General features: G+C 53.7%; 1 protein-coding gene across 5 annotated transcripts in view; it reads right to left on the bottom strand.

The window, feature by feature from the left end:
• The window catches only part of PLXNA1 (plexin A1), a 115,370-nt gene that overhangs the window by 31,774 nt on the left and 69,075 nt on the right, over positions 1-14,521 (bottom strand). For all 5 annotated transcript variants that reach the window (XM_058844770.1, XM_058844771.1, XM_058844769.1 and 2 more), the window contains 6 exons: positions 6,340-6,436; positions 5,870-6,060; positions 2,138-2,289; positions 1,707-1,827; positions 1,225-1,361; positions 497-664 (listed from right to left, as the gene is read on the bottom strand). In XM_058844770.1, coding sequence (XP_058700753.1) covers positions 497-664; positions 1,225-1,361; positions 1,707-1,827; positions 2,138-2,289; positions 5,870-6,060; positions 6,340-6,436 — 866 coding nt within the window. The remainder of the gene's footprint in view (positions 1-496; positions 665-1,224; positions 1,362-1,706; positions 1,828-2,137; positions 2,290-5,869; positions 6,061-6,339; positions 6,437-14,521) is intronic.

Genomic DNA, 14,521 nt, shown 5'->3' with positions numbered 1-14,521 from the left:
GTGGGTGACAGGAGAGGCTGAACTCTGCCAGGTTTTCTCCATGACTTGGTGTTAAAAGTCTCTTGGTCCCAGAGACCTTGGCCATGCCCCTGGGGAGCTTGCTCCTCCTCAACAGCCTGGGGGAGGTTTCCCTTGGCACTAGCTCTTAATGGATTCCTTCGCCTCCTCTCCAGCCAATTCAAACCTTTTAGAAAAATATGTAAACATTTCAAAAAATCCCCCGATGGGAAATATTTTAATTTTATTTGCTGCCGCCAAATGTCAAGCTGAAATTAAGCAGATCCAAAGCACTCTCTGCTCTTGCCCCCTGCCAGGCTGAGCACTGTAGGCCAGGAGTTAGCAGGGCCCTGGTGCCAAGCCATTTCTCACACTCCTCTCGCCACATCTCTGGAGTGCAGCCTGGCAGTTATCTCAGCACTGAGATGTGCCCATCAGGAGCGGGAAATCCATATGGGAAACACTCCGCCGTGTATCCCACAAGCTCCTTGCAATTCACCTGTTGATGCTCCATTCAGGATCAATCTTCTGGATGGTGGGGTCCTCTGTGTAGTTGTACTTCACCTCTGGGTTGCTCAGCTCTGCCCGGTTGATGTTGATGAGGATGGGGGAGCCGCCGGGGGTGTGCCCCGGGGGGGTCCTGCACCGAATCTCACGGGCACTTCTCCTGAGGCAGAAACACAACCTGTCAGGGCTGGGCAGGAGGGAGGCCAGGGCAGCCAGGGGCCAGGGCTGCCCAGGAGCCCCCTGCCCTGGCCCCTCTCCCCTTCTGGAACAGCTGGGGGGTGAAGATAGAAAGGAGAAAAAAAAGAAAAAACAAAAATCCAAGAAATGAAACAAAAGGCAGCCAGGAAAGACTGAGCAGCTCCTGAGCGTTCCCATCGTGCGGCGGCTGCAAACAGCAGCGATTAGGGCTGATAACCAGTAATTACCGCAGGAAAATATTTAAAGAGCCGCTCCATTATCATCCCTAATCTAAAAATTATCCACTTCATGCCTCAGGGCTTTGTGCTTTTACAGAAAAATCTCTGTTCTTAGGGCTCTTCCTGCAGCCTCTGATACACAGAGGTTTCAAGAGGAGACACCTCTGGCCACCCAGGGGGTTTGGCTCCCATGGTCCCTCCTGGCTTCCTAGCCCAGGCTTCTGGCTGCTGCTCTGTCTGGGTGTCCCACCACCTTCAAAGGTGCCTGGTGCTGATCCTCCACCACCCTCTGTGTGTCCCTCACCATGAAAAAGCACAGGGCCGTCCCCCGATGGTCACGGAGACGTTGCTGCCAGCATTGAGGTGGGTGCCTTCGATGGCGATCCAGGTGCCACCAGAGAGAGGACCCCGGGCTGGGACAACACGGGAGAAAGTGGGTGTCTGTCAAAGGAAAAGGGCATCCCTGGAGTCAGACAGGCTGGGAACTGAAAACCACATCCCCAAGCAGCTTCAACCAGGTGACAAGGCCACAAAGGAGAGGGACCTGTCAGACAGCAGCTGGGCATAGTACTAAGGCCTGGCAGTGCCAGCAGGACAGTGGGGAGGCAGAGCAGTGGCAGCCTTGGAGAAATCCAATCATCATGACTCAATGTCTGACCAGAGAATCCCTGTCTGCCCCTTGGGAATATTATGGCAAATTTTCCAGCTAAGCCACAAAACCACCCAAAACCACCCAGCATCACCTCCCTCTTGAGGTGACAGACCTGTCCCCAGCATGGGGCTTACCACAAAGGTGAAGGTCTTGGGGGATATGGCCCGGTAGCTGGGCGTGCAGTCACGGATGCACACTTCTACCCGTGCCTCATGCACCTTGCTCAGGCTGGCATCTCCGATTTCACACACAATCCTAAGAGATGAGAGTAAGACACTCTCAGTGTCACCAAGACACTCCCTGTGCAAAGCAAAGGTCTTAGATGCCAGCAGATCCATGAGAAACCAAGTATCTGGCAGGTGACACTGCCAGCCCTCAAAGAAGCTTCCCCAAAGCCTTTGAAGCTCTTCCCAGAACAACCATAACCAGCAGGTACTTCCCTCCCAGTTCAGCCCAGTCAGCTCTATGACTTTTGCAGCCACAGGCAGCATTTGAACACCATCACTGCTGTCCCAAAGCCTCCTGAGGTGATTTGGAGCACACCCAGCCCTAGCCAGGCACTCACTGCTCGGCGCTGATGTACTCGCTCTCGATGGGGATGCACACCACTTTGCCCACTCGGACACCCCAGCGAACATCTTCAAACTTCAGGCCCAGGTTCTCGCCAGTGATGGTCAGACGGGTCCCTCCTTGTCTGGGGCCAGTCTCAGGGAACAACTAGGAGAGAGCGTACTCTGTCACAAGGATGCAGAGCCACAGGGACACCTCGCTCAGGCAGGCTGCAGCCCAGGCAGCTGCAGGATGTGTGTTGCAAGGAGCAGACAGGTGATGAGAAATGCCAGCACATCTGTAAGTGGCCCACAGAGCAGGAAAGACCTCTCCAGTGACAGCTGTATCCACAAAATCCCCCCAGGAACAAGCCAGGAGATGTGAGATGTGTCCAAGCAGAGGGCTGCGATATGGACACCCTGCTACAGACACATCCATCTCCTAAGTGATAAGGACACAAGAGTTGAAGGAGACAGGGCAGCACCAGCCACAGCTCCAGCTGAACTGGCAAGGAAGCCCCAGGATGTGCCTGGCTTTTGGCCAGATCCCAGGTGCCCAGGGATGAGATTCCCATGTCCAAGATGTTCTCAAAGGAGAAAACACCTCCAAAAGGTCCCTGCAGAGGTGAAATGGCAGGAAATGTGTTTCTCTTCACCAGCAAACCCTTTGCTGAGGCCAGTTGGGAAGGGACGGGACCTCACCACAGCACCACGCCTCATTTACCAGGATGATGTCCAATAAAGCAGACAGGTGTGGCCTGACAGACAGTGGCAGAATGAGGGATGAACAGAGGTATGGGCCCTGTTCCAAGGTATGTGGGGATTCTGCCTCCAACCAGGCAATTACAGGCAGTTTTACATCAGTGATTGCTGGCCCCGAGGTCAGGTGCCCACCTGTAGCACTAACTGGGATCAATGTCAGAGCTGCAGTGGGCCCAGGGACACAGCTGGGCCCCCAGTGACACAAAGACACATCAGAGGAGAAGGAAGCTGCAGGCAGCAGGGGAGGGAGAGGGGAATGCGGTCTGGGTCAGTCCAGGAAGAAATCACACCCTGACCCAGGGGAAGGGATGGTTCTGTTGTAGGTGATGGCCTCCTCTGCTCTCCTGGCAGAGATCCTCTCTAGCACTGGCAGGCACCTCTGCCTGCACTAAGCCCAGCTCCTGGACAGGTTCAAGCCATAACCAAGCACATGTAAGCTCCTTGCATTCTTGGCAAATCTGGGCAGCCTCAGCCCTGGGGCCTGAGCCAGATGGATCCTCCTCCTCCTCCTCCTTCTTCTCCTCCTCGTGAAGAGCTCATTCCTAAACATCATCTCCACAGCAAGGAAAAGCAGATGAGCTGAGGGTGGGAAACATGCAGCAGTGGACACTGTCCACATTGTCAACCCTGATGGACCGCATGGAGCCAGGGGCTGTTTCCACACAGTCCCACTACAGCCACTGCCACTGGAATTAGCTTCTGCCCTCTGGATTCACTCTGGGCTGGTGCCCTACAGCACAAACTAACTCAGGACAGGAGCACCCAGTCCCCTTGCACAAAGGAAGGACATGTCCCAGGCCAGTATCAGAGCCAGGACTAGTGCCTGAGCCCTGGGTCATGCTGAGGCAGTCACAGCTCTCTATTTACACAGCAACAAAACCCTCCAGGGCTGTGGGGAACCACTGTTTGCCTAAACCTTGTTCAGCCCCTCCCAACTCTGGGATTGGAGCTCATTCTAGCAGCTGCAGCCAGCATCAGGTTGGGTCTTCCCCTGAAAAAAAGCTCTGGCAAGAAGCGGCTGTTTGTTTGGTGTTTCTAAATGAGTGTTAAAAGCTGCTCCGGCGTGTTCGATTCCTCCTCCTCCGCAGCAAAGCTGACAAGGGCCATGCGTTCAGGGAGGAAGGAGCCCGGGAATGAAATGACATAGTTGGCCCAGCACAGGGAGGTCACAGCTAAACAAGGTGTGTGGGAGGGGGGAGCTGCCAAGGAGAGCAATAAGTGCTCAACCCCCCCTTTCCCCCCTCCACCTCCGGACCCCTGGCCCCAACAAACAATGTAGCTTTTCTCCTAATTGGTTTCATAGGGTCTTTTTACATCAACAAGCAAACAGCTCCAGTGGGTTCAAGCAGCTGGCTTAGTCTCAGCTCCGGTGACCACAGCATGGCCAGGAGGTGCAGAGGCCAAGGGGTACCCCCTTCCCAAGGGAAAGGATGTCACTCTGAGGGTCACAGTGGGCACTAGGCAAGACATCACAGAGGTTTGGAAGGGGTTTGCCCCCACCACTGAGCAATCAGTAAATGATCCCTCACCCCAAGGTGAAGAATCATGGTCATCTCCCAGCCCAGCCCTACCACCCATGAAGACACCTATGCTCCAGTGAGCTGGGCAGGAAGGAGGTTCCAACTCCCCATGAAACCACTGTAGGAGACTCTTCCCCACTGGCCTACGCTGCCCTCTCTGCATTAGGCTTTCCCCTGGACCATTTGCAAGCACGCCCACAGCCCAGATGTGGGACTGGGGTAGTGGGAGGCAGCAGGCAAGAGGCAGGCTACAGGAGCAGATCACACCAAGAGCTACTGCACATCCGCACCGACCGCCACCTCCCAGGGCACTAACGCAGAGCAGCGCCAAGGTCAAACCCACCTGCTAACAGATCTGTTCCTGCTGCACCTGCAATTACTGTAAAATTTCATAATGATTCAGGGTGAGAGAGTTGTTACCATCAGCTCTGGACCAACTGCTGTTCCCAATGCTGGGCACTATCAGCTGCTGGGAAGCTGCTGTGAGTGGTGTGTGTGTAAATGCCTGCAGCCCTGCTTACCTGAACACAAGAGGACAAGGGCACAGCTTACAGCAAGGCCACCCTGGCCATGACCTGCCCCACAGCATTCTCAACTCCTATCATCCCTAGGGGTCTGGATTTGGGAATTTCAGCCTGAGCACGGTGGGAATCTGACAGGGAGCCCTGCAGCTCTGCACACAACAGCAAACCTCCACGTAGGGATGCAGGCTCTGAGGCTCAATCCCACTTCCTTGGGAATGGATGCCTTCTCCTGCCAGCACCCCACCAGCCCCGGGCAACTCTGCAGGCAGTACTTTTGAAGGCAGGGCTCTTTGCAGGCAGGGACGTGCCCAGCAGGGCTGTTTCCCCCTCTCTCCACATGGCTGCCACCCAGCACACTGCAGGGCCCATCCATGTGAGAGGCAGGCAGCACACACTGGGAAAAGCCAAAACTCTCATTTCCAGCCCTCATCAGATAAGGCAGTGAAACCCAAACAGATCAGATCCTGTGCTAAGACTCCAGTAATTAACACCATCGAGGCACGCCAGACGTGGGTTAGCAGAAGGTATCCAGCTGAAATACCCACCAATCCCTCCTTGTGAACCTGGATCCCAGCCCAACAGACATGTGAATATTAATATACACAATCTTATAAGCAAAGGTCATAAAAGCTGTCAGGGAAATGGGATGATGATGATGAACGACTGGCCCCAGTGCACGTGGCAACACAAGAAGCAACGTAGAGCTTCCCTGGATCCCTCAGTCATGTGCAGGAGGGGTTGGAATTTTGGAAATGAGCCAGAAAGCCCAGTGCATGGGGGTGGTGCAGAAATGAAAGTGGTGATAGAAAACACTCAAGTACTAAACACGGAGTAGATCTGGCTGCTGTGAGCTGCTGCTGGAGAGCCCCATCCACATCCCCAACTCCATCCCCCATCGCAGTCTTTCGGCACAGGGCATCACCGCCCACCCTTCCCCACATACCTTGGTGATCTTGGGGTCGGTGCAGCGGCTGTTGCCGCTGCTGGCGTGCATCCAGCTGTTCTCGTAGGCCAGGCAGTGCTGGCGCAGGGAGCAGCGCCGCTCCGACACGCACCAGCCGCACTCGAAGCGCGGGTCGGCCTTGAGGCACAGCCCGCAGCTCTCTCGCAGCGCCGAGCACTTGTACAGGTGGGCTGCAACGGCAGGAGGAGGGCAGGGTCAGGGTCATCCCGTGGGCAAAGGTTTTGGGGGAAAAAAGGCACCTGCTCTAGTTCCCTCCCACCAAATCCCAGTGGGACAAACCCCCACAGGCAGGAGCCAGCAGCACCCTGGACTCAACACCAAAGCAGAGTGCCTCCCAAAGCTTCTTGGAAAAAGCCCTTGTTTAGAAACCCATCAAAGCACTGGTGCAAACTGTGCTCAGAGCCAGGTGAGGGGGCACTGGGCCAGTTTCTGTCCCATGCCTCACTCACCCTGGATGTTCTGGGGGTTGTCAATGACGAAGTTCCCATTCCAGACCACAGACAAGTTAACGGGCAGGTCACTGATGTCATTCCCTTCATAGAAATACTGCAGGAGGAAACAGAAGGAGGCAGAGCCTGTTAATTACTGAGGCAAAACATCCTCGTGGTGTGGGGCATAGAGACACACACAGTCCCATTACATGGATGTCTCCCATTAGCCCAGAGGAGAGGGATGGGGTCCTGGCTGGGACTTGCTGGCTAGGAACAAACAGGTCTGGCAGCCACTCATCAAAGCATCAGTCACAGCACATGGAACCAGTGGGCTGGACTGACAAAAAAAGACAAAACAGCAAAACATAGGGTTTGTAAATAGACCCAAAGCCCATCAACTCAAAGGTCTAAAGCTACTGCTGCTGGAAGAGAAAGAAACATATGGTACCTCTGCAGCACAGATGTACTTCTCCCCACAAGGCTCCCAAGCCCTTCCCCATGTCCTCCCCACTCCAGGGATGCTCAGTTGGATATTTGGGATTATGGTCATCACTAGTGAAGCTTGGGGAGGACAGGCTGGGCACATCACAGGAGTGGATTCAGTAGAGTCACCCCTGACAGCCAGTGGTAGGATGTCACAGTCCCCTCCAGCCCCATCACCCATAACAGAATGACATAAAGCTGTGGCCATATGGCTGTGGGTGGGACAGAGCCGAGGACCACCTCAGTGCCACACTAGCCCTCAGAAAGATCTCAGCAGAGACCACTCTTCCCCTCCACACCACACCCCCAGATGCCCCACTCCCAGCTCCACACTGTGCTTGGACATCAGGACATCAGCTGCACTCCATTTCAGGACTGGGACCACCATCCTGAGTTTCCATGTAGGAAGGTAACACCAGGGAACCCTACCCCTCCAGCCTTAGGGGACCCAGAACTCAGGCCCTTGGACCTGCTGCTGTCCAGACATATCCACCTCCATTCCTTCTTCCAGCCTGGCCAGTGCCTTCTCCCCACCCAGACCCCTCTCCCCTGCCTCAACATCTGAGTCCCAGCCCCAGCAGCACCATCAGTATTCCCTGCAAAGCCCCTGCATGCAGACAGAGAGGTTTAATCGATACGGAGGCAGGAAGGCATTTGGAACCATCCCTGACAGCTAATGACCTCCTTCGGCAAGAGATTCCCCGCTCCTCGCCTGAGAAAATGACAGGCGTGTCAGGAGAGATTAAATGAATGATTCATGGGTTGCTGGAGTTTGTTAGAGAGCAGCGGATGCACCGGCAGTGGTTCACCCGGCCTTGGGCTGCCCACAGCCCTGCCACCACCTCCAGCCAGTCCAGCACCACCTTTCACAGCCCCAGCCCGTGCCAAGAAAAGGTGGCCTCAGCATCTCCAGCACTGCCTCAGCTGCTGCCCCACACGGGACCCTCTGCAGTGGGTCTGTTCTACTGGATCCCTCCACAAGGCCCAGGTATATGGCCCATGAAGGAGGCCAGTGTGCCCAGGAAAACAACACTTCAGTCTTCTCACCTGACCATCAAAGCTGGTTCCTTCTGTGCCGAGTCTTTCCCAGACAGCAGTCCAGCATCAGACACAGCACCAAAATGGGGCACGCACCCAGTGTGAGACCCCGCTGTGGCAACACACCCCTCCCTCAGCGCTACAAAGTGCCAGTGAGAGCCAAACCTGGCCCTCCATTACAGCTTTTTGGTGGTGATCCTTTGTCCACGAGCCACCTCACCCAAACGCAGGGTGGAAGACCCCAAAGTGCAGCCCTCCCCAGGGAGGAAGGCTGCTGCTGGTCAGCTGTACACAGCAGTTGTCAGACATAACACACCCAGCTGCAAATCCAACAGCTCCATCACCATCTCCTCTCTACAGGTAGAGACCCCAAACACAACCCCCCAGACACGGCACCTCTCATCGTATTCAGACGTGCTCAGACGGCCTTCACCACATCTCCACCACGCACCACCTACCACCAGAGCCTCTCAGCAATGTTCCTGCCACCAGGACTGGGAAGATGAAGCCAGAACTTGGCTAGGAGTCCAGATCTGTTCACCTTGCCCTATCCTACTCCCACCCAAGGATATCCACAACAGAACCACAATGAGGAGCTGGCCAGACCCGTAGCAGTGAGCAGAGACCATTCCCTGGCAGCAGGAGGGAGCACATGCTGGGGAGGGTGGTGGCAGCGCCAGAGCAGAATTTAGCTGTGACGAGCCACGTGGCAGCGTAAGTGAAATTGGCATTTTCAATTTGTACTCTGACATGTCTCATTTGGGGCCCTGGCATCTCGGGAAGGCATCCAGCCTGCAGCTGTCCAAAACACTTATTTGCATCTCTCTGCCCCGGCTGCTTTTGGAAATTAGTTCTTCTGGGAGGTGGGTTGGAGGAAGAAGAATAGGGGGAGAGGGAGGGAGACCATTAACTCTTCATGCACCGGTCCTGAGACAGCAAGAGGCCAATTGCATGAGAGACTGTCTCCCTCTGGGAAAGGACACAGTACTGAGGATGCTGACTTTGCAGTGGCAGGGAGCTGGAGCGGACAGTGGGGAGCAGGGGGAGCACAGGACTGTGTGAAGGGAAGTGGCAGAGCAGGAGTCATTGCCTCAGCTGGTGTTCAAAGTGTGGGATCACCAAGGGAACATGGTTATCAATGAAAAATGTGTCCTCTGCATCTGTGTGTCTGTCAGCAACCTCTAACCTGCCCTGCAGAGACAGCAGTGGATCTGTGACCTGGATACTGTTCCTGGTCCCTGAAGAATGCTGGAGCTGGAGTCAGGACTTGGCTGCACACAGGCAGGGGCTGCAGCTGCAGGGGCTCTGGGCTTGGCCTCCTGAGACTTGAAGATCCATCAGATCCCTCTCTAATTTCCAAAGCATCTTGTATTTTGAAAGGTGTTTCCAAAAGGCCTCCTCACAACAGCCCTTGTCACAGTGTAAGCACAGAAGTGGCCTCTCCACCCATGAGTACAGCCACAGCCAGAGAGGCAGCAGCATCCAAGTAAAGCAGCAGCCACCTTCCAGCCCTGAAGGTCCCACAACTGGTGGGGATCAGTCAGGGGGTGCTTACCAATCTATCCATCCTATGGGGTCCAAAAAAGAGCTCACAGACAGCCAACAGGTTCCATCACACTGGCTCCTCCCTGTTCGGAGCTAACATGGTGTTAAACACCCATTAAATACTTAACTGTTATTAATCTCCCAGTTAATCAATCCCAGTGGCTGGCAGCAGACTGGGATGAGCAGCAGGAGATAGGCCAGGATGCGTGTGAGTAGGGGGATGCACCTACCCAGGCAGTCCTGCCATCAGACCATCTTTCACTCTATAAAGGTGCCCAGGACCCCCAGCTGTGCCAAAGGATGATTTGGCTTGGCAACTGCCATGAGAACAAGCTATGGGAAAGGGATGTTTGCTCTGGGAGCAAAAAACAGGCACAGCCTGAGAGCAAACCAGTGGTGCCCAAAAGTGGTGTGCTGTGATGCAGCACAGCCCACAGAAGGGGATGGGAGAAAAGATGTCATCAAGTGAGTCAGCAGCTGAGATGAGAACTGCCTGGCTCCTTACCTAACCCAGCCAGCCTCCCTGTCCCTGCCTGAAGAGCTTACAAGGCGAATGTGGAAGAGATGACAGAGGATGTTTCAGCCCCACCCACCTGGATACTGGTCTTCCCAGCAAGGATTCCTTCTGCAGAGCTGCAGTTCAGGCAAGAGAACTCCTTGCTGAGCTTTTCTCAAGGCTCTTTACCCAAAACTTATCTCAAGCATCTTCCCAAGTAACAACCACCAACCTCATGTTCTTTTCACGTCTCTGATTCTCACATCCACCCTGCCCCCATGCAGGGAATGCCACCAGCCCTGCCCACAAGGGCTGTGGCTGTCACATGCCCTGAAAGTCCCAGTTTTGATTCTAGCAAGCCCACTGCTCACACACCCACCAGCTAGCAGCAAGAGGCACTGAGAGCTACCCAGTTTCCCTTGGGATGAGAGATTCAGCACTGAGAAGGTGCCTCTAGGGAACCACACAGGGGACAGCTGTAGCTAGCATGAAACACCCCAAATCTGTGGGCAGATCACACTAAGATGCACTTTGGGATGCTCCTGCAAATGCCATGCCAACTGGACTAGGCACTAGCCCTTCCCATCACAGAGGAGGCAGGGCAGGCCCACAGCCATCACACCTCTTTCCACAGTACATCCATCCCTCTTCATCCACAACCTGCCCAGCCCATCCCTGGGGAAGGCAGCAGAGGGGCTGTTCCTCTGCAAGCAAACCCCCACATCCAAATTTCCTGTGCAACCCCCCTCACTCCCACATGCACCATCCCCCTGGGCTGCATTTCTGGAGGAGCGCTTGGGCTGCAGCTGTGTCCTATTTTTCTGTAGTTGATGACCTCAACTCCTTCCCCGCACTACGGGGACGGCAGTAATGTACATCGCGTCTCGCCAGGGCTCAACTGCAATTCATCATTATTTTATCTGCTGGAATTTAATTGGATCCTATCAAACTCTCCTGATACTCCCTTTTCACTTTAAACACTGCTGCAGGAAAGATAAATGTAGGCACCGCTAGGACAGAGCGCGGCTTTGTTGGCGAACGGAGCTGGGGCTGTGGGCTCCAATCCTGCTTCCCTCTCCATGGCTGGTTAATTAGAGATACATATACTGGAGGTGTGCAGTGCTCAGAACAGGGCATGTGTGTATGATTTATGTTCCTCTATAAATATACCCTGGGCCGAGTAAAATACCGTCATCCGCACAACAGCACAACTTGACAGTAATGCTCAGCCTCTGATTCTGCATCTCCTTTTTCTCTTTTCACATGGATCTCCTCCTTTCCTCCCCCATCACACACAAGCTTCTTCACCTGGATTCCTCTTGCCTCAAATCTAGCATGGTATGAGAACCCAAGACCCTGGGAATATGTCAGAGCAACACTCAGGTTCTACAGCAACAAAAAAATACCCAGAAAACAAATCTGAGAGGTCTTACTTCACTCCCCAGCATCCACACTTGGGGCTAGGCTTCAGCATCCACACTGGGGTACCACACGTGTGCCCACCCTGCCAGCCCAGCTTGCTCTGCACCCACATCACTGTGTCCCAGCAGTAATGCTCACTCCAGGGTGAACATCCCAACCCGAGTCTAGCCAGAGGGCAGGAACCTCCACAGCCACAGCAGAAACAGTGGGCAAGGTGGGCTCTCCACGCCAGGGCCACTGGTGAGAAAGGAACCAAAAGGGAGCCAGGGAGGTGACACAGCTGCTCCTCACCATGTGGGACTCTGGTTAAAAAGAAAGGGAAATAACTGAGGCATGACGCTTAATTTAAAGTGCTGAGCTCATGAAAAGGGGATCAGGGGTTCTTCCTATTTATACATTTAAAGGGAAAGAGCGGTTCTGGGGATATTTCAGCCTGAAGAGGAACATTTTAGAGAGAAAAAGTCAAACCCTTGACAGTGAGAAACACCTGTAGCCATTTTGCAAAGGCCAGGACTAAATCAGATCAAGTCCAATGTTACAAGCATTAGTGCAGATTCAGGACTGGGGCACTTTTCAACTGCAAAACTGTTTCATGTCTGCAGCAATCAGGAGGATGAACTCTGTGGAGGGATATCAGATGGGAAAGAATAGGCAAATGCAAGAGGAAAATGAATCTCAGTGGCATCAACCTTATGCATTAAGACAGGTGACCATTTCTCCATCCTTGGCTGCAAAAAAGCAAGCCTGGAAACGTTTGCCTCCAGAAGATTAAAAGCAATCAATTCGCAAAAATTACTTTATTGGCAAAGATCTTAATTTTCTTAGTTAGGCTTGTCTTTCTTTTTTGCATCTTTACATGTGGAAAACCATTAGGGCTGCTTTCCTCTTCAAGAGCAGAAAGAGACCAAAATGAGGAGACAGAAAAGGTTCTTTCAGCTTGGTTTATGGCCTGGGATGCTGGGGAATACCAGAGCTGGTCTCCTTTGAGTTTGCCAAAGATCTATTGGGTGTTTCAAACGATGTTTATAGTCAACACTCAGATCTTAATGAATGGACTGCTGAATATTTAACCAAGATGTCCTTTCTTCAAAGTGCTAACAAGTCATTGGAGTTTGACAAGCACTAAAACAAAAGACAAAGCGTTTTAAGGGGTTTGACTTATTATGCCTTCATTCACCAGTGATTCAAGGAAAGCATCCCTAATTCCACAGAGTATTTAACCTCTTGTTTAGATCCCACTGAACTCCTGGAAACACTATGTGCTTAAATGCCTTTTGGCATCCATCCTTCACTTGCTGGCTGGGAAGTTGTCATCCTTTTCCTATTTCTCTCCTCACCAGTGTTCTCCACACCAAAATCCTAACCCAAAGGATGAAGTGCAAAGGAAGAAGCCATTGGGCCATGGCTGGGAGAGCCTGAAGCACTATCAAGCAGCCAGATGGACTGCAAAAAGGCACGAAGGAGGCAAACACCACACAAGTGTGAATCTGAATCCCCCACACCATAATGCAGCCTGGCTCAATGCCCTCAACCATTAAAGCAGGCAAGCAGACCTTGAAAGCAAAGCAGCTTCTTTCAAGTCAAAACTCTCTTTTTCTCTTTGTGAAGCTACCCTGCACCCAATAGCCACATCTCCTGCCCCAGACTGCAGCCCCATGGAGCTGCTTCTATCTGCTCCCCGTGCACCTCACAACACCACACACATGCCCTTCTGACAATCTGTGCTGTTTTCATGGCATCCCTGACAATTTCCAGGTCAAACATCCACCGCTGTCAGCCCAGGATAAGGCGCTGGTTACAGCTGTCCTATCCCTCTGGAGAAGAGCTGCAGAGGCCATGCAGCTCATGGCACCAATCCTGTGCTGCAACCACAGCATCCCTTGGGAAACACAGGGAATGTGCTTTAAACTCTCCCTTCCTGCCTGACAAGTTGAAACATATTGGGGAGAAATGAGTCCACATCATTCAGAGCCTCTCTGCAAGCTACACCTCTGTTATGTAAAAGCTCCCCCCTGGTGCAGGCACCTCTCCCCAACACCCCACAGGAGCCATCAGGCTGCTGCTGTCAGCACTGTGCAGTCACAGCACTTCCCTACAGGGAGCATCCTGCAGCACACACGTCCCAAACTGCTTTGGAATAAACTCAGACAAAGCCCACACTACAGAACTGGGCAGGAGATAGCTGCCAGCTCCAGGCAGAGGAGACCTGGCAGGAGGCTGGATTGCCTGCATAGCATCTCTCCAGGACTGCTGCCCAGGGCAGGAGGCAACGGCTCAGGATGTTCCTCCTGTCCAAAGGTTCTGCAGCCCTGGGATCACTGGAGGAGGGAGGGAGCCAGTGCTCATCTTCAATGGCTTCTAAATGTCACTTGTGCCACCAAAGGGAGCAGGGATCGGCACTGGTGTTAGGCTGCAAATGAGCTTTCACAGTATGAGAGATGAAAAACAAATTTTAAAAGGATTAAATGGGAGAGCAAAGGGAGGGGGTGGCTCCAATCAGATGAGGGTAGGTCAGTGTAGAGCACAGCGGGCAGCTGAGGAGCTGAGCAACAGCAGCTCCCAGTGGGGCTATTAGCACCCAGAGTGGCTTTGTTCATGGGCCCGGTGCACAGCGAGAGGCACACACACAGCTCACCCAGGGCTGCTAAACCCCCTCCCACTTAGGGGATAAGGTGCCTGGAGAGGGCAGAGAGGGCAGAGATGCCTGCAGGAGAGAGCCAAAGTGACAGGGCTGCAGGGGGCAAGGACACAGAGGCAGGAAGCAATGCAGGGAGCATGGTATGGAGGGCAGGGAGGGGAAGGAGGCAGCTGCTGGTCATATCAGGGATGGAGTCAGGGATGGAGAGAGGCTGCAGGGGAGGAGGGGAAGCACTTGCAGGGCTGGCAGGCACAGCTGCATGTGGAGGGCTCCAAGAGTGCAATGGGACACAGAGGTGTTATCTCCTTCCCGCCTGTAAAATGGGATAGCTCGTTGTTGGGGGGGCCCAGCACATCTGGGCCCAGCTGGCTCCAGTCCAGGCAACTTTCTTCAACTTTGCAAACCCAATTTCCTTGGAAGTGCTCCTAAAGCCTCGTGGCTTCAGCATTGATCCTATGGGGAACAACCCCAAGCAGCCTCCCAACACACCTGGGGGTAGTGTCAGGGAGCCCCCCTCACATCCCACAAGCAACAGAAACCCCCATTATCTGCCCACAAGAGAGAAAAACTGCCCTGGG

This window comes from Poecile atricapillus, chromosome 9, assembly GCF_030490865.1.
Source record: "Poecile atricapillus isolate bPoeAtr1 chromosome 9, bPoeAtr1.hap1, whole genome shotgun sequence".
Lineage (NCBI taxonomy): Eukaryota > Metazoa > Chordata > Aves > Passeriformes > Paridae > Poecile > Poecile atricapillus.
Note: the sequence above shows the minus strand (reverse complement) of the source record. Positions and strands in the feature narration are given on the sequence as shown.